Source organism: Mycteria americana, chromosome 2 (assembly GCF_035582795.1).
Source record: "Mycteria americana isolate JAX WOST 10 ecotype Jacksonville Zoo and Gardens chromosome 2, USCA_MyAme_1.0, whole genome shotgun sequence".
In the NCBI taxonomy this organism is placed as follows: Eukaryota; Metazoa; Chordata; class Aves; order Ciconiiformes; family Ciconiidae; genus Mycteria; species Mycteria americana.
In genome coordinates, this window is record NC_134366.1 from 53266524 (window position 1) to 53293421 (window position 26898).

At 39.6% G+C, this 26898-nt stretch overlaps 1 protein-coding gene across 4 annotated transcripts in view; it reads right to left on the reverse strand.

The window, feature by feature from the left end:
- Positions 1-454: 454 nt before the first annotated feature.
- The window catches only part of DCLK3 (doublecortin like kinase 3), a 33019-nt gene continuing 6575 nt past the window's right edge, over positions 455-26898 (reverse strand). The window contains exons 2-6 of one of the 4 annotated variants that reach the window (XR_012774267.1): positions 17845-19721; positions 10146-10278; positions 9050-9217; positions 7716-8129; positions 456-7009 (exon numbers count right to left, since the gene is read on the reverse strand). Coding sequence is in view for 2 of the 4 variants with exons in the window: in XM_075493446.1 (XP_075349561.1) it covers positions 7933-8129; positions 9050-9217; positions 10146-10278; positions 17845-19721 (2375 nt within the window). In the remaining 2 variants the exon portion in view is untranslated. Of the gene's footprint in view, positions 8130-9049; positions 9218-10145; positions 10279-17844; positions 19722-26898 lie in introns of all 4 variants that reach the window. The other 3 variants (XR_012774266.1, XM_075493444.1, XM_075493446.1) reach the window with 3 other exon arrangements.

The window sequence follows — 26898 nt, forward strand, 5'->3', positions numbered from 1 at the left end:
TTCCCCAGCTGAACTGTGTACCTAAACACAGGTTTTGGAATATTCTAATTTTACAACCTTACCAGTCATTTGCCATTCATTTATGTGAGGCTTCATCTGTCAGGAGAGGTTTATTACTGTTACATTCAAGCATCCAGCTCTGACTATTTGTCCCTTGAACATTAACTGTGTGAGTTATGAAAGCTTTTAAAAATAAACGTCCATAAAATTCTTGCGTGGCTGAATAATTGCTCAGAGTTATTTACATGGTGGAACAATTTTGCTTTTATTTCTTTTAAGGGATTCTCCTCCTGTCTCATTGTTAGGGAATTACGATCCAGGTGGGATAAAGCTAGCGGTTGCTATAGTGTCTGCTTGGAATCAGCTATCCCCAGACACACAGAAATAACTGGGGAACCATCACGGGAATGTTACACACCAGCAAGGGAAAAGACATTTTTTATTTCACTCATAAAGCTTTGTTAGACTTGCCCACAGCATTGATTTACTTAAGAAAATAAAACATTCTGGAAAAAGTTACGTTTTTCTTCAGCTTTTCCTCCTCTTCTTTTTTTCCCCACCTTTTTTCTTTCATAATCTTTTTTCTTTCAAATGGTGAGGGGCTACTTTACATGGTGTCTCACTCTCTTTCTTTGTTTAAAGTACATAGAAATAATACCCTACCAGGACACGTGCTGGCCTTTAGCCAAACAGCCTACATGCTCGCATTTTTAAGGACACAACATTACACTTTCATTTGAAATACTGGTCAGTAATACGTGTTTTGCCCATCAGTCACCATGTGAACGTTACTGTGGCCAGTATGTTTCCAGCCAAGCTGAAATGAATAAAATGTATTCGACCCATTTAGTTCCATCCATACACTAGGCACATAGGTTTATTCTGAACCTGTTAAATAATAAGTTTATATGCTGAAGCATTACAATGTCATTAAAACTGTAAACATTGCAAGCTGGGTAGCTGCAAATGCTTAGGACCACAAAATTGCACTCTTTTTGAAAATCCAGCAATAAGGTTCACTTGACAACTTACCGTAACAGTTAACAATCATACACTTCCATTTTCTAGAAAAATAGTCTTCATTACTGAAATCCTTGACATTAAACATTATCTAAAATGTTTTACGCTGAAATTCTTCATGAGAAATGCCTTCCTACAATAGAATGAAATCGAGTCACTGAAATCGAGAAAGCTTTACCAACTAACACGGCAATGACGCAGTAATAACCTTTTGTTTATGATGCGTCACATTTTTCCAGCGATTAGGAGTACCCCTTGTTCAGTCCTGCACCCTTATCCAATGTCGCAATCTCAAACACTTTCAGAAGTTGGCTGCTGTAGCACCTACTTATCCGTAGCAATGTATTGCATGGATCGGTGTTCTCACTAAGTCAAATATTCTTATTGCTTGAATTGCTGAAACACTTACTACAGGAATAATCTTGCATGTCTCTAAATTTTTAGATGGTTCCAGCTCTTTGCTTCAGTTTCTGAATTCAGAAAACAAAATATATTTCCAGTGACAGTTTAAGGTTATTAGCTTTACTTTTTCTGTTTTTCCAATTGCTACATTATCAAAACAACTCTAATTTCAAAAGATAAAATTCTACAGGAATACAACATCTGTTTATAACACCAGGCAACCGAGTGAATCAGCAAACTGGATGATACAAAGGGTCATCTCTTCTTTTCCAAAGACATAGCATGTAGCAGTGACAACTTTAGAGGCCCATTTAAAAAAAAAAAAAAAAAAATATTGCCAGACTCTGACTTCAACTACTAGTAACACAGGAAACACAGCTGAATCCCATTCCTAACAGCAAAGCATTAAATCAGTTTTAATTAGCTGCCTATACACACCATTAAAATGCACTGCAATAACTGCGTGTGATTATCATAGAAGCCAGTCATTCCTAACAGTCTACAGCTATTCTAAGAGTAGTGGGGAGGCTCTTTAAGTACCAGTATGTAATAAATGAGCGCCTGAACTGATTCTCACTGGCAGCCACTTTATCATACATGCTTACATCCAGAGAAGGTAGTTTCTTTGAAAACCACCATCAATATATTAGATGCATTTTTATTTCCACTGCTTCAGCTGATACTGCAGTCATGCAGGAAAATACCATTTTTAATAACAGAACTGAAATATACACAAGCTACTAAGAAACTGTGTCCTTTGAAAAAGCTATTTTTGCCATCAAGTCAATGTCAACCAGAATGCCTGTTTCCACAAACAAAGCAAGTCTTTTTCTAAATAAACTTGAATTTTACAGAATAAGAATTAGTGATGGGAGAATTCAGTTCTGTGTGCATTAAGCTGCAATGAAACCAGCTCTGCTTGTCATGATTGCTCTAACATCATAGCAGACACGATTAATGCAGTACAGGGACAAAACTGGTGTTAGATGAATCTCAGCTCCAGTTTTGCAAAGAATTGTGTTGATTTTAATGGGATTCCATACAGCAGCAAAGAACACCACATCTGTAAGTATTCAAAGGACTGCAACATTAGAATAGGTCCTTCCAAGTGTAAATGAAGGTACGCACAATACTTAATAAAATTGCAAACCTTTTAAAACAAGTATTTCCCAAATAGATAAATTGTCGGGGGGAGGGAACAACAAAAAATACTTAGCCACACAATTGTTTCACAATTTCTTGGAAAAAATATTGAAATATAGTTTGCCTTTATCGGTGGCGGGAACCACCACTTTTCTGCTGAAGTCTATAATGTATTTTAATTTAGAAAATGACACCTTCAAACCAGTTGCAAATAAACCATACTGTAGAACAAACAGTGCCAATATACGCTGTTAGCCCAGTTAAAGTGCCCACATTCCTTTCAGGAGCAAGAATGTCAATGGTAAAGAGTTGCACTGGTGAACTCAGGACAGAAAAATGCATGCCCAGCAACATAAAAAGCATTTTCCATACATTGCTTAAATTAAAAGAAATCTAGGTGACAGAAGAAATGACAGGAGGAAGATTTCAGACTGATACTTACTTGTCTTTGGGAAGATCAGTTTATAAGCACAGCAAATTTACTATATTCTCAAGCAGACTGAATACTGCCCCAAATCCGGATACTTGCAGAAAAGCAAGCAGTCAACTCCAGAAATTTCACTTTCATAGTAGGACCATAACCCAAAAGACTCAAGCTCAGAGGATAACATTCCACTACCCCTCTTTTACCCTACAGCCAAAGATTTTAATAACTGGGATACAACAGATGCACCTATCGTGCCAGTCAGAACAGTATACTGAGGTGGCAGATTTAATTGTTTCTGAGTTCAGCTAATCCACAGAGTAGCTAAACAAATCTTAGATGAAGAAGAGGGGTCCCTGAGTAAGAGAAATTAGAGTGTCTGTGTCTCAGAGGAAATACAGTCTCTGTTGTACTGCTAAGTTTCCATCTCTTGGGCACACATTTTTAAGTATTAGATGACTGAAGTACAGGCAGGGACCAAATTCTCATTGTTCATTTTAAGGCAGTTAAGCACTATGCAACGTGAAATGCTGGTATCTTTTGCACACTTTCAGATGCCCAAATACTTTCAAAAAATTTTGTTCATTTCCTGCACTGGCCACATTCCTATTTCTGATAATTCTTTCATATGTGGCCAGCATGCCCTGAAGAAAAGTGCACTAATATGTGAAGATTTCACCATCTTTCACTAATGAGTCATCTGAGGGGAAAAGATAGGTAGATGACAGTAGGCAGATGATAGGTGATAGAAAATAGGTAGGCGAGGTCTAGGATAATAAAATGTAATAGCATATGTGAAAGTGAAGAAGTAGACCTTGGACAAATGGAGGGGGACATCCAGGGACTGCTTTATCTTTAGACAGTGGAAAGTGTATCCCTGGAGAGAGTTACTACTTAGTCAGTCACAGGCAGCCACTAAAAGCCTGGACTTAATATTCAGAAACTCCCTCAACAGTCAGGAAAGTTTATGATGCACAAAGCTAGTAACACTGGCTTTCAAGGATGCTCAAAATGCTTCATAGGACTCTTTGGCTCATCTCTGGGAGTAGCACATCCTTATGTAGACCCCAACTATCCTGCAGTGACCACTTTTGTCACTACTGTAGTTGAAAGCCTTGACTGTGATTTTAAGTGCTGACCCAGTAATAAAAAAAAAAAAAAAAAAAGGCAACTCTGACTATGAGGCATGTGTGTCACTAGGAAATGAAATATTGATGACCCAATTCTATATGTTTGGATCTTGGTGCCTCAAAAGTCTGAGAAGTCTTACAGTTAGGGTGTGAAAATATGAGAGTGTGCTTAAAAACTGCAACCAGCTAGAGAATAACCACAGATATGGTTAAAGATAATGGAGAGTCAGGGTCTCTGGTTTCCAAAGAGAGAAAAATTTTGGAATAGTCAATACCAGATAGTAATGAAATAACCCTGGAATGACTAGAAGAACTTGGTCAGGATCTCTGGTTGTGAGAAAGGAACCAACCAACACCTTTAAGAGGCATGAAAGGATTCCTACTCAGCTGATTTCCAAAAGCTTTCAGGAAACAAACAGGTTCTTCCCTTCTGTTGCCTTAGACCTAGCAAATCCTCTCTAAGTGGGTGTTTGCTATTGAGGTCTGCAATATGAATTCATACTTTGCACTTAGGTTTTGGGGTTTTTTTGTTTGCTTTTCTTGGTGGTACATTCTGATTTTCTTCATTGTTAGTATCTAAAGAGCTAGGGACACTATAACTAGTTTCACTTACAGTGGAACATAAGGCCATATGAGAGTCTAAATCACAAAGATTTAATGAAGGGCAAGGAGGGATATTTCTTCTTCCTAACAAATCAGCAAGAACTTGCTCTCTGCAAGACTTTAATCTTCCCCAGCTTTGAGCTTCCTCGGACTTCCTGTAGACAAAGGAACCAATCAAGAAATGCAAGCACATTTCTTGCTTGCATCTGGGAAGATGACTCCAGAACCCAAGGAGACATTAATCATTAGAAAAATCTCAGGAAAGGAAGAGAACAGCAAAAATCCTCACCCCTAGAGTGTGAATTTGGTTCATGTATTACAAACTGTCTTACAGGGGGGTAAAGATCAGGTCTGCGTTGGAATGTCACGCAATGGGAAGAGAAAAGCTTGAGAAAAGGCAGTAGGAGATGAGGGAACACTGGAGATCTTTGAGACCAATAAGGGATTTTCACCATTTTTTTGGTCCGAGTCCTCTCTAATCTTACTAACTTTCAACATCAGCAAGCAACGCTTGAGGCTGAGCTCACCAAAATCATGTGTTCTCATTGCTTCAAACAACTTAAATCGTAATGATTGGAGGCCTCAACTCCTTAGAGCAGCACAGAGGCAGAGAAAGAACACTGGAAGCAATGGGAAGAAAGAAGGAATATCTAAGTAGGAGAGAGAAAGAAAGAAGCAAAACCCCTGAGAAGCACCTGGAAGCTTTTTCAGCCTCCAACCTGAAGAAGGAGGGCCTAATACCACATGTCTATTAGCAACACCAACAAACCAGTCCCCCGGTGCTGCCACAGCAGTGTCTGTACTTACAGATGCAATGCAGTGACAGCACACAGCACAGTCCATGTTTAGTCTGTCTGGGAACCAGAGAACTTGAGAGAAAAAACAAATCTTTGAAAAAAATAATTACTTTTATATTAATTACAAGCAAATTCTCTATCTTCTGCAGTACAAACAAGGCTATAGATGGGTTCTTACAGGTGAAAAAGGCAACTCGTAACACAATCTCCAAACTGTCAGATTCATTGCTGATAAAGCATTCTTTTTGTCACTTCAAACTTTATTCCTAAATGACTATATTAAAAATAAGATCATTACAATATATATAATATTGCAAGTCAGAAGCTATTTTTCCACAGCTTCCTATCCAAAATAGACTTAAATTAACAGAGGAGAAGTTATTACTAGTACTCAAAGACCACATAATACATTTAGAATAGAGGTTACACATAGCCTTAACTCAGGAAAGCACTTAAATCCATTCTTGTTTTCAGGAAAAGGGAAGGTCTTCCTGACTCAAGGCCTCTAAAGTAGAGGTATGACATATCATATACATATTACTTGGGCATACAGTAAATATTTGACTGGTTTCTTTCACAAATTCTTGAAGTCCACAGCAAGTCTTATTCCAATATGTATTAAAAATAAGCCAGTTCAATTGAAAGTGCAATTCTCCTTTAAAAGCCAAGTTGTCTCTACTTTCATAGATCATTCTTCCAGCAAAACTGTCACAAGTTGAAACAGAAACATGATGACAGCACCCCACACTTTTTGGTAATTCAGAAAGTTCACACAAAATAGTAGCACTCACCAAAAATAATATTCTGGTTCATACAGTTATGAAAATGTTCTACTGGTTCTGAAATGCTTCTGACATTTCTCATTATGAAATACATAGGCAGAGCAGCAGCACTGCAATTGTAAAATACCCTCATTCATTTCTACAAGTTATGAATTCAATGCTAATACCACTGATATTTTAACGTCAATATTATTTGCTAGCACATGGAACTCATGGACAAAGCATTATAAAACAGATAACTCAAGTGCTTTCTGGATTTGATTAGTTAACCAAAAATTCTGAGATTCAAAAGCTGTTCTAGGTCACAGCCCTTCTCAGGACTTTATTTTTTTCCCCCCAGGATTTCTTTAAAACTGCATCCAACCAAATTATAAAAAACATATGCAACGAAGCATCTGACACTTCCCCTGGGAGGTCTTTCCATAGCCAAAAAGTTGTTGGTTTTCCCAGAGTTGAATTTTAATGTAATTTCATCCTATTGCCCATTCTCATGGAAGCAAGGACAAAGAGTCCCCAGGGAAGGAAATGGAAAAAAACCCCAAACAATTGCTAAACTACACTGAAAAAGTGTATAAAAGGAATTCAACTGTGAAGTGTGTTGATGAAAGGGGAACCACGAAGGTAGGGTTAACTTAAGTCACAAAAGCAGCTTCCCAGCTTTCTCTTCTCCATCAGCATGGAAGAGTCACAGATGCACGTGGATGGCTCCTAAGAAAAAAAGTCAGTATGAAAAAAACACTTGGGTTATCATTCCATAAATACACCTTTGGGAAAAGAACCAAAGTTCCCCTAGAATTGCTTAACTTCCTACTTCCCAGAGTAGGAAAAGCACTTTGAAAGTTATTATTACAGTCTTGAAAAGTTATCAGCCATGATATCTTCCCACTTCTTCTCATAAACAAATGAAACTACCATACTACACAGCACTACCATAGTTTAACAGAAACATTGTACAGTCTATTGCCCTGTTCATGAGAACATCCAACAAAAGATGTTGCCAAGGGAGACATCATAAAATATCTGATTTAGTCTATAAGGGTTTTTCTTCCCTCATAACTTAATAAATAGCGTCTTGCTGCTTATTTAATATATCCTACAGCTAAAAAATGTATTTGCTTTTTTTTGTTCTGTCACCTTCTCCATTGCCAGCAAGAATTGGTGAAAAGACAGTTTAGAGAATTAGTGCAGGATGTGTATGCAGATAGCTATTTTGAAAACATTATAAACACAAAACATTATAAACACAAAACTCCTGGAAGGTATCATACAAAAAGAGACAAGAGAAAGCATTTCACAGTCATCACTAGTGTCAGCCACAGAAGCAAACATTTGTCGTCTAGAAGATATACATTACGTAATGTAAAAGCCCAAATCAGTATTTAAAGAAAAATAATAGATACCCTCCAGGAAATACCTAGTCCCCACTGCTGTCAACAGAAAGACTCTTAAGTAACATCAGAGGGAAGTAGATGTGAATTGGATCTCTGTCCTTCTTCAGAATCTCAGAATCAAAAAAAAGGCATGGCAATGGCCAGCAACAGCTATACACTAAAGGCCCAATTCATTTGGAAAATAAAACATAAATAATTTGTTAATCAATAAAAAGATGACTAAACAAGCTTGAAGAGATTTCACGTGTCCTCATCTGCAACTTCCTTTCGGCGCTGGGCCCGGAAATGACGTTCAATATTTATTGTCACTTCCCTCTGCAAATTTCTGCTGTTAGTTTTTCCAGCTGTTCTGATCCAAGGGTGCTGAAGTACTTGTCGTGCTGTGTAGCGCTTCTGGGGATCCACTATCAACAGCCTGGTTATGAGGTCTTTTGCTGCTATTATGAAAGAAAGAAAAGGAGAAAGAGGAAAAGAACAGTGACATGATGATACTGACAATTATACCTACACAAAACATCCTTCTTATTTTTTCTTATTAGTTTTACCATAATGACTTTTGTGACTATCCTCAGGAGATATTCTAACAACTGGATTAGTTGTTAGAATTAGTTCTAACTGGATTAGTTCTAACAACAGAACTAGTGACAGGAGATGTTAAATCTCCAGCATATCTTTTACTGATATCATTCTCCGCTTCAGAAAGAGAGGAGAAAGTGAAGGGAATTTAATCTTGAGAGCATGCTGAAGGCATCAGGCTAGGTGTTCAGATTCACAGGAATTAGCATTGGGTATCTCATCCCTCAAGGAGCATAAAAGTCATAGAATGCTGTTGAGCATGTTCTTTAAAAGACTGTATAGAGAGAGAGGGGGGTTAGGGTTTCTGATTCTGAAGAGTGCACAAAAGACACTGTACTAGCCTGCGAGAAGGAAAAAACTACTACGTGCAGACCCCATTGATCTCAACAGAAAATCCACACCGCATTCTGCAGAGCAAGGATTTCATTCTCAGCTTTTGAGATTATCACGCACATCTTTACAGTCTAACATAAACCTGGAGATTATTTTGGTACCTTTTTCCACAGAGACAATTCATATAAGCAAGGTGAGGAAAATCCTTGCTCTTGCCTCAGAAAGGGAGCAATCCATTAAATCAATCAGACCTAATATTCAGATTCACAGCCATGGATACTACCAGAGGGTCAAATTCACATTTAAAGCAAACACAGAATCACACCAAAGAGACCTTTAAGGCACCCCCAAGTTCACTGAGCTCACTGGCCTGAACAAAAGGGAGTTGTTCCCACTCCAGGGAAGAAGTCTGTCACTTCTCAGATCTGCTATACATGCTGAATCTTACCTGCAGAAATATTGTCCCAGTATGGGGAAAGGAACTCGTAGTGACCCAGCTGTATGATCTGAAACAGCTCTTCTTGATCACGTTCCTGACTGCGAAAAGGGGGAAAACCGCAGAGCAGAATGTAAAGGATCACACCAGCTGCCCACATATCTACCTCAAGCCCATAGCCTAAGGAAGAAAAGACAAACCAAAAGTTCTGTTTTAGAAAGAAAACTCACAACTGGTAAGGAACTGTTTCTTTTTCATTCTGTTTTCCAAGAAACACAGAAGCTCTGCTCAGTTTCTCAAAAAGATGAGGTCAGCAGAAGAATAAGTGGCTGGTACGCCACGCTTACAAGCTGAGCTGCTCTATGTGTTAATAACTACAGCTCTCACAAAGTGAGTCTCTTCTTCAACATGTTTCACAAACACTGTCTTACAAGGCCAGTGTCAACTGGAGACTAATTGAGAAAACACAGCATATATTTCAAAAATAGTCCTCCTCCAATTCCCTTCAAAAAAGCACTAAGAGAGTGCCAACTTTCCACTGAAATTGGATTCAACTGGAGATGTGCAACCCAGCTCCACAGAACAAAAACCAGAAATAGCTTTGCTTGAGTCATCAACAAAACTGACTCCTTTTCAGGTCTGAATCTTTTTGGATATGAAATTTCCAAAATTCCTTCTGATCCAAAACATGTTTTGGCTTGTTACATAAGTTTAACATACATGTTCACAATGTTTTTGCATCATTAGGGGCCTTGGAAAGTTGTGTGGGTTACAGTCGTGAAACGGTGTTCACAGTCAAAAAAAAAATGAACTTTTGCTCATTTCCCCACTTCGGCAATTACCATCTATGATATTTTATGGCTTGTCTGCTTGGAAATCAGCGTTATATTACCACAGACATTAATAATGCAAACATGATTGATGTCATGTTTGTGTTTGTCAAAAGCTAAAAGGTTTCTTTTCCTTTCCTTTCACAGATTACACTGCTAGCCAGCCTCCTACCCTGCAAAGACATATCAGTAGGTTGAAACATTCTGGAATATTTCCATTATTAGAAAGTTCAGAGTAATTGTATGATTTATGACAAATTATAAATATATACACTCACCCTTCTCAGCAAGTATTTCAGGGGCAACATACGTTGGTGTTCCGCACACAGTAAATATGGGTTTTGTAACCTGCTTTGCAAGGCCAAAATCTGCTAGTTTCAGTGTAGTAGATTTATCTGCATTATGCTGAACCTATACTCAACAAAAAATACATATATTCAGTCCAGATGCATTCTAAGACAGCAAAAGATAAAGGAAGTAGTTAATAATAAACAGAACAAAGTTCTAATAATAGTGCCTTCATGTAAAGCAACATGAGATGGAAACAGTATTTCGATAAACAGTATTCAGAAAATGTCGTCCGTCCGTCCGTCCCGTCCCGTCCCCATACTAAGAGGGTGCATATATTTAAGAGGACAAGCAATAACAGAAAAAGAAAACTTCGCTCTACGAACTCTGGCACGCTGTAATTTCCAAGAAATGAAAAGGAAGACGACAAAAAATAACCAAGAGTCAATTAAATGTCATTATTTCCTCTTGGGAAAGTAAACCCTTCTTTTCCCTTAGGAAAGCAAAGAAGAATGCTGTAGACATCTTTATGCTTAAATGCAATATTCCCAGGTAAGCTACTGACTTTACAGTGTCACTTGAAAAGCGTATCTCCATCATACCGGTCTAACAACACCACCACCACCACCACCAAAACAAACAAGAGCTTTACTTTCTTTGCAAATTACTCTGCTACTCTACCTGCTGCCCTGAAAATAAATGAGTCACAGTCATCACATAATAAGAGTTGGAGAAATGGATCCATGCAGAATGTCCTCCTAAATGGGTCTTTTCAGCAGTTCCCATCTCCTACATCCACCTGGAAAGTAATCAAAACACTTCTTCCCATTCTAATTTTGTATGCATGGGTCTTTAGCATTAATTTGTAATGCAGTTAATGAAACATTATTTTAAGAAACAAAATACATCAATGACATAGACAGTGGGATCGAGTGCACCCTCAGCAAGTTTGCAGACAACACCAAGCTGAGTGGTGCAGCTGGCACACCTGAGGGACAGGATGCCATCCAGAGGGACCTGGACAACCCCAAGAAGTGGGACCATGTGAACCCCATGAGGCTCAACAAGGCCAAGGGCAAGGTCCTGCACCTGGGTCAGGCAATCCCCAGTATCAATACAGGCTGGGGAATGAAGGGATTGAGAGCAGCCCTGTGGAGAAGGACTGGGGGATGAAAAACTGCGCATGAGCTGGCAATGTGCGCTCACAGCCCAGAAGGCCAACTGTATCCTGGGCTGCATCAAAAGAAGCGTGGTCGAGGGAGGTGACTCTGTCCCTCTACTCTGCCCTGGTGAAACCCACCTGGAGTACTGCGTCCAGCTCTGGAGCCCTCAGCACAGGAAAGACGTGGATCTGTTGGAGCGGGTCCAGAGGAGGGCCACAAAAATGATCAGAGGGATGGAACATCTCTCCTATGAGGACAGGCTGAGAGAGTTGGGGTTGTTCAGCACGGAGAAGAGAAGGCTCCAGGGAGACCTTATTGCAGCCTTTCAATACTTAAAGGGGGCTTATAAGAAAGAAGGGGACAGGCTTTTTAGTAGGGCCTGTTGAAATAGGACAAGGGGTAATGGTTTTAAACTAAAGGAAGGTAGATTCAGACTACATATAAGGAAGAAATTTTTTACAATTAGGGTAATGAAATACTGGAACAGGTTGCCCAGAGAGGTGGTAGATGCCCCATCCCTGGAAACATTCAAGGTCAAGGTGGATGGGACTCTGAGCAACCTGATCTAAAGATGTCCCTGCTCATTGCAAGGGGTGTTGGACTAGTGACCTTTAAAGGTCCCTTCCAACCCAAACTATTCTATGATTCTATATTCAAAGGTCAAGTCATGAAGAATGCAGCAGTATAATTAAATATATCAGTATTCTTAATACTGGTGACTGATATTCAAATATTCTTTAACAGGTAAAAAAAGGCATGAATTTGCTTTAAATGAAAAATGGTCTGTCTCTGGAACTATGAGGAAGAACAGATCAGCAGCTAAAATGTCTACACAAAAGCCAAGCAAATCTGGACTCTGGTTTTTAATGGTCAAACTGGAGTACAATGCGACAGGTATACTCCATGCTTTAACACCTCAATACTTTGCCATAAGACAGTGCTTGAGAAAGCCAAAAATTCAAGATGGTCTCTATTACAAGACAACTAAGGGCACAGATGGGACAAAATTTGCTCTCCTACATTACAACTGACTAATCGCTGTTTATCATCTTTATAGAAACTGTAAGCACTCATTCAATTTTGCTTAAGCAAAAAGGTTTGTGGATTTTTCTTTTTTTTTTTTAAGAAAAAAATATTACAAAATAAGACATTATAGCCTACTAATCCCTTCTTATTTTCTTTATAGAAAATATAAGCACTCTTCTAGTTTTGATTAAGCAAAACATTTTGGGGGGGGGGGGTTCTGCTTTTCTAAGAAAAAATATTTTCCAGTATGAAACTGAAAATAAAGTTTACTACAGCCATTTACTCAAAACTTCTGCAGGAGAAAGCTAAAATGCCATAGCCATTTTCTCTACTACATTAGTCAACTTCATGATAATTTTTTGCCATGATGCACTGTGGACACAACAGCTGACAAACATGAAAAAAAATTACAAAGGTAACAGTTACTTTCTAGAGCAGCATCTATCCACAGGATTTATATTCTAACAACAGGGGTAATAGTGGTAGAACGCTACAAAAACCCACAACTGAAGTGCTCAATTTTATATTTGCTATGAAAATATGAGCATGAGTATATTTTCCTATTGTATAACTAAAGCTTTTAAAATTATATAAGAAAATTATGTCACGTGGAATTTCAACTAATACCCTGCATGCTACTGTACTAAGACAAATAATACTGAAATGTTTCTATAACTTTTTAGAAACCAGAAGGGGCATGGGGAGGGTGGAGAACACACTGGTCTTAATCCCAATCCCAAAATCAGCAGGAAGCATCTTGCTTTGAAAATACACTGTTGCACTTTTTCTTTTATCAGGATGCCAGACTCCTAATCTCTCGTCACAGCACAAGGTGGCAACACTGCACCATCTGTTCTTCCAGGACAAAACCAATGAGCTTTCATTTTACTTAACCAAACAGGTAGGAATAGCACGCACCGTGGGTATATTTTCACAGCTTTGTGACACTCATTTCAAAGACAGCATGTAACCTGTCAGCACGCCTGAAAACCTCAGCCCAGAACTCCTCAGCATATTCACTAACACTGTGCTCAGAACAATTCAAAGTCAGCTCGGACAGAGTGAGCATTCCCTTCATCCCCAACTTTGTACTCTCCCGCCTACCTTTCTGTCACCTGGCATCACCTTGAGCATGCAGATATGCTTCACTGTAGAAACAAAAGCTTCTCAGGTTGCTCTTATTCCTTCCTGAGGCCAGACTAATCACTCACTCATAGCAGTATCACAGAAATGTACAACCTGCTCAAGAGAAATCTAGCCTCTGACATCTACAGTACGTGCTCTGTGAAACGGTGAGAACAAAGCAAAAACGGTAACATTAGATGAACATGCTAGCCTTACTGTGACACCTAAAAGACAGCTATTACTGTTTCTGCATTCAAGACTACAAAGAATGGTTCCAAAAGTCCATTTAAAAGTGCTGCCTTGTCTAACCTGCCTATAGAATTAATTGAGATAAGGAAGACCTGTATTCAGTACACTTTCTATAGACAGCCAATTTAGGCCATACAACTACTTGTGTCCTTCAACTGCAAGGGAAGCCAGTATGTGGTTGTCTTGGACTAAAGGCAGTCGGAATTGCTCACTACTCTCTCAAATGCAGATGCCATAGCAGGATATTAGAATACTGTCTGAGGATTTCTAGCTATCCCAACCATACACCCAGAAGACTATAATACACTATATGTATAATACTATAATACAAAGCCAAGTTAATCTTCAAAGAAGGGATAAATTGATCTTTTCCTTTTCTCCTGTCTGTTGATGACTCCCAGCTCTTTATGCTCATTTGTTTTCATATCTACCTTGTGAAATCTATCAGGGTGTTTAAGAAGGTAATTTATAGCATTAATATTTCTCTGTATGCACATATATATGGTAGCACAGATTCTTCATATAGACATCATGAAAGCAAGCTAGCCCATGGGACATTTTGTATATTAGAAATAGACAGAGCTAAAGAAAAAGCACCACTTACACATTTGAGTTTCAGACATCCCTTGGTGCTAGCTAGCTAAAAGAATCTCTATGAAAAATCTTACAGAAAATTCCCTGTGTAGATTTATCATAATGAAACCACTTGACAGGTAACTGGTTAAACAGGATTTTAACTCAAATGCACTCAGAAACCTCTGAAAGTGCTTTTTGTATATGTAAATAGTGTCACAAAAGCAAAGTTAAAGGCCAGAAAGGCTATACTTGAAGTTCTCATACATATATGAAAACTTGAGAGAGAGAAAAAGGCGGGGGGGGGGGGCGGGGGGACAGGACTCAAATGCATAAAAAACTGTAACACTTACATGATTTATTAAGCTGACTGTTAAACAATTACCACATTAGCTTGTTTGGGAAGTGTACAAGGAGATGAGTTTACAATCACAAATACACACACACACAAAAAAGGGGGCAAGGATGTGGCTTTGGGTCTTTTACAGCTATAACCTGGAAAAACACCACTACACTTTGAAATTAATTCCTCACCCACAAGTCAAGAAATGCCAGCACCTGTAGAATTAAACAGTCCCTTAGCTAAAAACCTTGCCAGCAAATTCTGCTCCTCTAAGTAGCATTAAAGAAGTAACTGGCTTCTTTTGTGGGACCAAATACACCACATTGCTCATCCTTGGTAGCAAAGGTTTTCTTGCTGAACACCTAGTCCTAAATGAGGTGATTCTGTTAGCAGATAGGAGGGAGTCGGAGCCGCTGTCTTCACACCAGCTGTCAAACAGATTTTGTTTTTGTAGCGCAAGTCACCACCCTTCTGCCTCACAGCTATACTGCAAGGAGTCTGATCATTGTGGGCAGACACAGTAGTGAAAGAGGGAGGGGGAAAACAGAAAAGGATGATGATGGACTGTTACAGAAGTTTATAACTAGAGGACAGTTCCACAGGGGGAACAGTAGTGCAGTGAACTAATAATTAAACCAGGTTTCCAACTCTCTCCTGTGTCAATAATTTTGCAATTCACTGGACATCAAAGTGTATTTCCACCTTTTTCTCTGTAGGGAGAGAAAAGGTTTCCCTTCTTTCCCCAGCTGCTTATTTTCATGAAATTTATGGAAATATTTTTTCCCCAGTTCGCTGCTTCTCTGTCAGCTCTGATGGAAATTATCCAGTAGGTTCAAAAGCCACTAGGAGCAGGGTTAGATTCTCACACAAAGCAGGTTTACAGCAGACAAACACATTTCCTTAATACAACAGACTAAGGACCTTTTCTCTTCCATTCCCCATTTGCTGGAAAGGGCTAGGAAGTATGGAAAAACAGCTGACGAGAAAGGATAGGATTCACCTGACCAAAAGACGACACCTAAATAGGACAAACAAGTAAATAGCCTAGAAGTACGTACCTATTTCTGTTCTCTGTGTACAAAGAAAGTCTAGGGAGACTAATTCAGACTTAAACACCCGCTGTATAGGAATCGGAAGCAAGAGGTATCCCACAGCCGAGGACATCCCTGCAGGATGCCAGCACTTCCAGCACTGTGCTTCCTCTCCAGAAGGCCCCAGTCCCTGACCCACCAACAACAGATGAACCCATGAAATTTGCTTCAATACTGTTTGTTATTTTCAGCACTGGCTGATGTTAAGATTAGTGGCAGCTCTCTCCTTCCTGCTCTGCTGCTACTCCTCCAGTCACTCTGAAGAATCAGAGGCAGCATATTAACAAGTCAAAAAAGCCAGAAACTTGCTCAAATGTCCTGTATTTATAGGGATGCTTAGTAGGTAGCACATGAGCTATCCAACACTATCAAGGGCTTATAAACTCATCTGGCTTGTTGAACAGACTAACTTTTCAAAAGGATGCTTTCTGTAAATTATATTAATACAGGTGTTCACAGCCAATTAGCAGCAAGGTGAAACTGGAACAGGTACAATTTTCTTTCACATAGCGTTTGGGTAACACTGTTCTCATACGACAAAATACCTACAGGTTGGGGGCCAGTCAGTCCTTGAAAAATATTTTCTGACTGTCAGAATGGGCAACATGATTATTTCAGTGCTACAAAACTTTGCCACTGCCCAGCAACCTCTGCTTTGCAGTGCTGTGAACTAAATGCGAAAACAACCAGAACTGACCTGTACCATGCCTCTTTGCTTACCTGCATCACTGTGATGATTACATATTATACAGGGAAATAAAGCATCTGGTCTCAGGTGTTTCACATGCACTAGCTTATTTCCAGCAAATAGGAAGGAGCAGAGCCTGGTTCATAACGGAAAATCAGCTTCTGGAAGAAAGCCCTGCAGTTCTAAGTGAGGTTTTGTTCTAATGGCAAAACAAGGCGTGAAGGCAGGGCCCAGATGCATACTTCTTCCTGCAAACCAGCCACTTGCAGTCACTGTCTTTTATTTGCACACAGACCACATACCAAGGATTTTCATCAGATTAAGCAGGATGCATACCAGGACTTAGTATAGATGCTATTGGTTAGTCAAAAGGTTTGGGAGCAAACCTTTCAGACCCAGCCTTGTTCAACCTCTGCATGTCCTACAGGCTACACTGCTGCTTTTCTCCAGAAATTCACACTGATTTCTTCCCAAAATTAATTCCCTTAAAGAACTGAATGGCACATAGGACTAAATCATCTATTACCTTTTTTTCTGCCTAACTATGATCTTCCACCAGCAGATCAAATCTAATTTGTTAGCAACTGGCAAATATTTGGTATCTATCTATCAGGAAATTTGGAACCCTAGTACAAGAGTGTAACACAGGATTAGCAAGGGAGAGTTGCTTACTGTTACTGTTCTACAACGGGTGTCTTGTCAAGTGTCAATACTGCAAACATTTCTATGCATATTCACACATGTGAGTAACTCTATTGACTTCAGTGCTGGATGCAAAGAATGTAGCCTCAGAAATGTGATAGAAAAAAGAACTTTTCTCTTTGGCATGAAGTTAGTATTCGAGCTGACTTTAGTGCTGTATTTTACCACAACACTCACATTTTACTGTCAGATTATTTCAATCAACTGCATCGTACTTCTGCTTCTAAGAAAATAAATTGTCACAAGAGAGAAATCACTGCAGTAGAGGACTAGCACAGCAGTCTGCAGGATGTGTGACTGCAGTGGACAAAAAGTGCACCAAATAAATAAGCTAAATTAGCAATTTTAATGAATTTGGGTCTGCAAGGAAGATGCCTTATGATTCAGTCCATACTTCATGCAAAAAAATTCATCCTTGCATGCCTAAAAGTCAGGTGCTAACTAATAGGCCTGATTTCCAGAAAAATACAAGTGTTCACTATCCCTGAAAGCCAGGTCATTTTTATTTTAATGTCTATCTGCACGCACTGCTATCTGCAATGCACAGCAGATCTACATCAAGTAAACTGTAATGGTAGTTTCATTTCAAAGTTGTACCCGTTTTTCCAAACAATCCTGCCACAGCACATTATCTCTGCACAGTATTTGCTTAAAAATATTCAAATATCCATAACTAAAAGGAAAATAATTCAACTCCTGCACACATGCAATGTGTTTGCCAATACTTACTAAAAGATTCTCTGGTTTGAGGTCCCTGTGGACAATGTTCTTGCTGTGAATATAAACCAGTGCTTCACACAGGTCAGTGATCATGACAGCAGCATCATGCTCTGTGAACTTCACGCTTTCTATGATTGCATCAAATAAGTCCCCTCCCGGGACATACTCCAGGATTAGGTATATCTCAGCTTCTGTCTCGTACACTTCAATTAAGCTTACTATATTGGGATGAGACAGACTCCTAATGATCAGAATTTCACTTTCCATCATGTCCTCTTTCCCCTTCAGCTTGGATTTATCAACAATTTTCATGGCATAGATCTGATTGGAGTCGCAGTGGCGACACTCCTTCACCACTGCAAAGTTCCCATCCCCAATAGTTCTGCCAATCTCATACTGTTTTTCCACATCAGTTCTGTTTTTAATGGCATGCCTCCGGCTTGTGTTTTCCAATCCCTGAGCCTTGTTTTCTTCTTTATTCACTCTGCGCTCCCCTGTTTTTTCTCGTCGTGTCATGTCACTCTCTCTACACATTATATTCCCCTCTCTTCTGGCACCCTCCTCTTTAGCCCTTTGTCCCTCTCTGCCCTCCCTATGTGTTTTAGATGGTTTCTCAGCATCCCTCAGAGTGTCCTTCTTTAGCCAACCACTTTGGCTCATTCTGCAGCTACTTCCATTCTCTCCCTTCGCTTCATGAGTTAGCTGCAGCCCTTCTGCAGCATTCTTCTTGATTTTTACTACTTCCTTCCCATGGTTTTCGTGTTTCTCCACATCCCTTTCCTTCTCAATGCTCCTTTTTTGCTTCTCCAGCCCTTCATTAACATTCCTATGTAGGGGCTTCCATGTCCTCCTACAGCCATTATCTTTCCAACCAATTTCCTCACCTTCCAGACAAGTTTCTGAAGATTTTCGGCAATTCCTGATTTTCGCATTTCTTTCTACATGGTACCTCTGACATGCGCCCGTGTTCTCAAATGAGGCCTCAGCCTGTCTTTCCCTTTGTAATTTTTGTCTGGCCTGCCTTTCCCGTTCACACTTCTCACACCTCACCACCCCCTCTGAACTCTCTTCTAATCCCTCCTCAGGACTCCTCTCGTGGTTAAGGTACCTCTCGCTTTCTCGGGTTTTTCTAGAAGGCTTCACTCCTTGTTCACCACCCCAGCTCTCTCTAGTCCACTTTTTTTTGGTTCTCATTTTTTCTTCTTGCTTTGTCTTGGCTTGACTTTTTCCTTCATGTCTGGCTACCAGTTTGGGAGACATGCCATCGCTGCAGTTCTTGGTAATTTCTGTCTCATCAAAGCCACTGTCCACTTTCGAAGCCTTGTCATACAGCCTGCTCTTCAGGTTTTGGGACTGCTCCTCATTCTGCTGAATGGCAGCACTGGCAGCATAAGGATTTTCAGGATAAAGCTCTTGTAATACCACTTCGAGGTTCTTCAAAGTGAGGGGCTCCCTCCCCATAGCTATGAATGCATCACCTTCCCTGAAGAAGTCAGAAACGCTTCGGATTTCTCTGCCTCTCAGATTGTAAAGCTTTCTCACACGGTCATTCTTCCAGCGTGGAAATCCCAGAGCTTCTGAAATGTCAGCCATCAGCTGTTCAAAGGTCTGAACTGATCTCCTGTTGAGAAGCAAGGTTATCCTTCTGAGTGTGTGTCCGCCGGGTTTCACCACTGTAATAATCCTTGGCTTCACAGGACTGTGCTCTGAATGTATCGTGTGAAAACCATTACGGGGATTAAAAAATGGAGACCTATGACTGCTTTCACTCAAACATGGTTTTCCATAGTTTCCACGACCAACAGGAGGACAAGTCCCTGGTAGTTTCCTCTCTTTTACTTTTGAGCTCGCATTGTGTGACGAATGGTCCAACAAGCCTCGGTGTCCTAAAGCAAACAAAGAGTAGGCATATAATTCATTTTGCATCATCATATCTTTCTGAGTAATAATTTTCTACATAGCAGTGTATGTGACCTCAGAGAGTGAGGGTACATGCATTCAATGCTGATAAAGAACTTTAACTGCCACTAAGGAGTAACTCTACATACATGCAACTACAAACATTTTCAAGTTTGTGAGAAAAACGTAAATGCACCTTGTGACAGAGAAATGCTATTAAAAAAATAAAAACACTGGAAACAAATAGATCCTTCTTCTAAATCCTCCCATCTTCCAGAAATCCTCAAAAAAATGGGGTTACTCGTGCCAGGATTGCATCCAGATTGTTTAGCATCCTCTTATGAATCTACCTACCATGAACTCAATTCCTTTCTGAACCCTATTACAATTTTGGCCTTGGTAAACCCTGTGGCAACAAGTTCCACAATTACATTTCACGAAGTAAAAGAAATTAATTACTTCTGGTTTAAAATTGCTACCAGATGGCTATGTGTGTGCAACCTTATATTCTTATAAATAATTATCTCCTCTTCACTTTCCCTGGACCATTCATTTAGTTTCCAGACTTCTATAACAAATTAAGTAAATGAGATTCTTTTTAAAAAGTATTACTTTGGCTATGATTTTACAGCAATTTTATAGTATATTTAATAGTAATGTAACTTAACTTTCTTCCTTAAAGAAAGGCCATCTTAGTTTTGTTTGATAATTGGAGTCCTAGTTTTCCAATATTTTGGTTTGACTTTTTTATTCTAAAAATTAAGTCCTGAATATCCTCTAGGGACATTAACAATTTTCCCTCTGATATTTCATCTTAGAACACCAACCAAAGAAAAGAGCACCATTCTTTACGTGTAATTCTGAAAAGGAAGAACTGAAAACATAACACGTGGTTATGGACAAGCCAAGCTATAACATAATTCACTGTCTATAAACACAAAAATAAGCTAAGAATAAAAATGTCCCCTTAAAATACTCTGATTTCTTGTACTTATTAAGATTAAAACTTGATTACAATGCAATTCTTTTCAGCCTCAACAAATAAACTTTCAGAATGCGATCACAGAGTGCTTCCAACTCCATTTAATAGTCTTGCAGTTCAGTTGGGAACAAACATTCAGTATGTATGAACTAACAGGATCAAGCCAAAAGAAAGTAACCAGAATGATTACTGAACCATTACAAGGAAATTCCTATACACAAATGGCTTATCTCCCAGAAAATCCCACCCATTTTCATACATTAGATAGTCACAGTGCAGTGGGCAAATCCACAAAGGAAAATCTGCTCATATGAGCATTCCTCTTGGTGCTACAGTTAACAGACCCATATTCAAGAGTTCTGGCAAGCTTAAACCTACTACATTTTGGTTTTCAACTGCCAAAAAGCCATTTTCAGTATTCCAAGCTATGTGTTTTTATTTGTCCTTTTCATCAAAGTGTAATAGAGTGAAGAGGAAATACGCCTCCTCACCTACAATAACAAACAAAAGGGAAAACTACAAGAAGTGCTGCAGCATTCACTCACTCTGCCTCAAAAATAGCGGATCCAAAATGCCAGGGGTTGAGTGGGGAAAACACACAAGGAGACACTGCTACAGACCTCCACTCTGCTGTTGGATTTGTTCGATGTATGCTGATGGACACTTCTTAGTTGTAATACTCTCACCAGCTAAGTGCTGTGTGCCCCCCAGCATGTCCCTTAACTCTTGGCTTCATTTTCTTCCTCTGCCAAATGAGATAGATACTTCTTCTCAAATAAATATTACAAAGAAGCCCAGCTGCCAGCATGCTGATTGAAGACGTAAGCATTATATAAGAGCTACGTGTGACTAATGCTTGGTGGTTGTACAAGTTATTTCTGTCTTCATTCTGCTTGATCTCTTGTTATCAAAAGATGACTACATATGTGCTAGTGATTTTTCAGCAATCAGATGTTTACATTCCACCCAGAATAAAGCCTACTGTGAATGGGGGGAAAAAAAAAAAAAAAAATCAGATGCAATAATAGTCCTCTGAAATCTAAATCAACCCCAGAACATGTTGGTTACCAGGAACTGTCGAAGCTCTGAATTTAATCAACATTTCCAGATTCTTGTGTACCCACTGTCATCAAAGCATTACCTTGCTTATGGGAACAGCATGTGACGTTTTTACGGCCTATAATCTTGGTACAACATAAAAACAACGCTGCACTAATAATGACTTTTCCCACAGATTATGTTTCTCCCAGCTATACCGCTATTATCATACCTTTCTATAAACCATTCATTTTAAGTGCCTGGCTGCACTGTTGATTGTTTCAATTATCCAAACATCAATTAAGTTTCCTTTCTTCACTAAATCGAGTAAGCTTTAAACAGAAACCAAGTTCATTTTTTAATTCTACAACTAATGGAATAAGAGCAGTTTTATGTAATTATTAAGAACAATCCAGGAATGTGTTTTCGTGCTTTTTAAACTGTCTTGATTCCTAGCCAAAAACAGTTTGACACAAGCCACAAGTTAATATATAATCATTTTAGGAGTAAGAATAATATTGTATATTTTTCTAAGGCAAAAAAGGAAGTTACATGAATGCTTAAATCAATGCATAAAGGAATTTCCTAATGCTTTCTGAGAAAAGGGGAAGAGTCAAATTTTGTCAAAGGGGTGATCACAATGACTAATCCACATATTACATAAGATAAAAAATAATCAATTTCAATTGCCTGTTACCTATTTCAGTCATAATTTGTTATTTTCCAGTTATGCTATATTTATTTTAACTGATATACATTAAGCAGCCTCAATCTGTCAAGAAACTGCACACACTTAAAGCAGTAACAAGCATTTCTAGAAAGCCTTCAAAGGTCACACACATACACAAATCCTATAGCTACAGTTTACATTGCTTCAAAATCTTGTTTCCATATTTATATACAAGTGGGAGAGGCAGGAAGAGGGAGGTGGGATCAGAAACACACTTCAATGAGTCTGAGTACTGGCAAACTATACATCAGAGAATAAAATGTGGTTTTTTTCTTTTACTATCTTGCTGAGAGCTAATGGTTATCAAATATACATATTTCTTATAAATGTTAATATGGATGGATGCATGCATCTGTCTATTTTTATCCGTATACACATCTATCTATATATGCTTGTGTATCACGAAGTATCAATACACAAGATGATGCAAAAGACTAAGAAGGCAGAAAACTGCAGGGGAGCAGCATGGCTGAGGAGGCCGCTGAGGACTGTTGCTTGTGGAAGAGCAGGGGTAAGGCAGCACGGCTGGCCAAGGGCACCATGCGTGCCACTTAAGCTGCACACACAGGCACAAAGAAAACTGAGACTCGCAGAGTGATACAGAGCTGCAGGTGATGCAGACGTGATGGTCTTGTAGGGTAAATAATCACACCAAATCCCTAGAGAAGCAGGGAGGATGGGACAAAGAAGGATTTGGGCGCTCAAGCAGGTAGCAGGAACAAGAAGTTTAGCACCTGCTGGCCAGAGCACAAGTGCTTCCTGGAGAGAAAACGGTTGCTGCAGGGAGCACAGCTTCTGTGGTTCATTTTTACAAGCCAATTCATGAACCATTTGTGATAGTCACAGTCAATCCCACTGAAGGGGTCGAAGGCATAGGCGGAAACTACAAAATTTCCTCTAGAAAACCTTTCCTTGTAGGGTTTTGGCTCATACTCTGGACCTGGAGTAAAATAAAGTGAATTCAGAAGACTTAAGCTCTGAATAAGGTGTGTATGCAGAGCTTCAACCAATCTATATCTTAAGCAATTGCCTGGCAACACCCCCTACAACAGCAGAGTAACGGGGTTTGCCAGAGGTCACCTATTCTTGCAATTAAAAATGTATTGCTGCCATTTGTCCTTCAAAACTTATCCCTTCCTTTGACCAGGCTGTAAGTTTTTGTTCATTAATTAAAATATTTCCACTCATCTTGCATTCCTTCTTGGCTCTCCTGCTTGAGATCACAGTTTCAGTAATTAACTGAATGGTTTACCCAGCAGCTAATTCTGCTATCAAGTCACAGGTTGCAGTGGAATTAAATTTTTACAAGGAATATTACAACACAATTTAAAAAACAGAAGGCAACACTGAAATAGGATCTAGTTATGGCATTGCTTTCTGTGAGTAAGATGGTGTTATTTAACCCCTGCAATTTCTTTAGAGAGCCTTGGATCAATATGAAAGCCTCCACTTACAAAAGCAACCGTGAAAACTCCTCAAAACTTTACCAGCATTCTTCACACAAGTAAAGTTGCACATGACAGAAATTGTGTATCTGGGAGTCATTTTGATATATCGGTCCCAATATAGCATAAAGAAAATACTGTTTCAAATGGGAAGGGAAAGAACAGCACTAAAAATGTCTGGTTTTCCTTACGCCCCAGCAATTCCTGCTGAGGGCATGCAAAACAAAGACCATAGGGAAAAAAATTAATCTTAATTGGAACCCAAAACATTTAATTCATGTCGAAGTATCAACAAGTATCTTAAAGTACTTGAGGGTGAAGAATGCCTCTGGCCTTTAACTCGGAGCAGCCAAGTATGTAATTCCCACAGGTTACCAGTGTGCATCAGCAGTCAGCTCCAGGATGCAATCTGAGTCCTCTAGAGGTATGCCATCTTGATCTCCTCTTCTTGCTGTAAATTATTAAACGTTGCAACTTTCAGGGCTAGTGCACACTGTTAGTGCCCAAGACAAGTAGTAGTATGACAAGTCTCAGTGTACTGAATTAGTTACATGGAAATAAAATATGATCACAGGCATCCTTTTACAACAAGTAAATTTTACATGGACATTATTTACAGCCCTACTCTTCGAAACACTACTGGTGAATTTTTCTCTAAAGAGCCGTAGCTGTAGCACCCTCCCTTTCCTTCCCTCCCGCTCATCCTTGCCTCCCTGCCATGCTTTACAGCATTTTAGGGCAAAGACTTTGAGTGAGGACTTGTGGTTATTTCAGCAACAACGAAAGGCAGTCACACTGTGTCAGTTTTGTCCAGATAAAATCCTGAGTAGAAAAAGAAAGTCAAATTTCTCAAGGACTGGATCGAGACAGTGTCAAACGTAGCAGGGCAGTCCCTGCTAGTTCCAGCCTGAGCAAGCTCCAAAGGCTCACACAGGTCAGAAGTATGGTGGACCTTGAGGACCCCAGCATGCTTCAAGCCAAGCTTCAAAAATGTCTTTTCCCCTGTAACAGCTACTTCAGTAACTGCTAGAGGAGGGTCAAGCACGAGAACTGAGGAGACAGTTTGTCTCTCTGTCCTCTTGGCAATCCCATGGTGCTCCTCTGTGTAGAAGCTGTTTAATTCAGACAAAGCAGATCACGAAGGAAAGGAACATCTGAAAATGGGGCATTCAGAGGTAGTATGCAAGCCATTTCGGTGGGAGGTCAGTGTCTGGCTGCTTTCAAAAACCCTGCCAGCTATCAGGCCAAGACAGTAATGTTAATAAGAAAAAATGAAAGTTGAACAGTTGAATCAAAAGTTTGGGATTGAGTAAAGGTGGCTGGGCTTCTCACACAGAGACTGAGAGTCAATAAGGGAAACCAAGGAGACTGGTAATGGCTTGTCAGAAGGGAGACTGGAAGAAAACATGGAGCACAGGAATTTTGCTACCATAGGAAACTAAGACTATAGACAAACATGTACAGAGACAGACAAACAGGAATAGGGAGAAGGGGGTCACTTTGTCCTCCCATGTGTTACGGAAGACAAATCAGCCCAGCAAAGAGACAGGATTAGAAATTTCTTATAAAACAGGGTATGGCGAAGGGATTAAAAATTGAAGTCGATTGGGGAAATGCCAAGGAGAGAGACAATGCAGTAGGAGCTGGGAGAGGGAGCTGGAACTTGCAGGGAGAGGAGGGCTGGGAATTGGAGAGGGAACTGGAAGGGGCATTGCTCTTCTGGTATCACCGTCCAGAAGCCAGCCAGCATGTAGCAGGGCAAGACACTGAAACTGAAAAAGGAAACCTAGTGAAGAATTGGACTGGGAGGATAAGAGAAAAGAAGTTGTAGGAGGGACTGGGACAGACTGCAGGGAATGGAGCAAACAGGGTCATAGTTAGACACTGTCTGACAGCAATTGCTATGAACTTTGATACTGGCTGATAGCAATGTCTATGAACTTTTGCTGACACAGTGGAAGATGTATACTGTAATAGGGAAGCAGTAAAACGTGAGGGTGAGAATAAGAGCAGGTTGGGAAGTCCGGTTGGATGCTGAACTTAGGCAAAGGGACAGGATTGGGAGCAAGCAACAAAACTGTCTTCACATGGTCTGATCCTTTGCAGTTCTTCCTAAAGGACATCTACCTGCTTTTGTTGTCACTTACCGTATTAGTTCACCTTGATCTTTTGGATTTTTTTTAAGGAACAGGAAAAACTACATGCACACAAACAGGTGACTACACTAAGAGAACATTACCAAGGTCATCATTAAGACAGGAGAAAATTAAAGTTGTCAGCATGACTTGAATTCACCTTTTCCTTGCATACAATATAGTTTAGATGTGCACACAGTTTTTCCTATGTCTGCTCCAGGGTACAGTGGATCCTCTTTTACAGATAAACTGGAATCAGGACTGTGCTGAAAAAAAATCTGTTGTCCATAGGGACCTTAACCTCTGTAATTAGAAGAGCTGAAAAGTGTGTAGTGAAAGAATACAGGAAGAATACTTTCTCTGTGTAAGGCAGTGCAGCCCTGAAGAACTGGATTTTCTCTCAACCAATTCCTTAGAGTTTCAAAGCAATCGACTTAATTTAGATTTCTCAGAGTGGATTACATTCTGGTGGCCAAAACAATATCCTGAGACCTGATCCGCAAACCTGCTCAGTGCTCATAGCTGCAAGAGAATGTACGGGAAGAGGTACTTCAGACACAAGGTAATACAACACATAGATAATGCTAAATCATCCCAAAATTCAGGACCTGGCCATCTGAAGTTGCATTCTTCCCCAAATTAAAGTACTTTCAACTTTATTTTTTGAACCTTGACTCCCACTGAACGCAGTTCATGCCCTCTCTTTACAGGTATCACAGAGATGCTAATCCATGTTTGTTGCTATAGCAATAACCATGACAGAAAAGCCCACAAGTTAATAAGCCTGTATTTACAGCAGGGTTCAAAAAGCATACAGTGAAAGGCACGAACAGC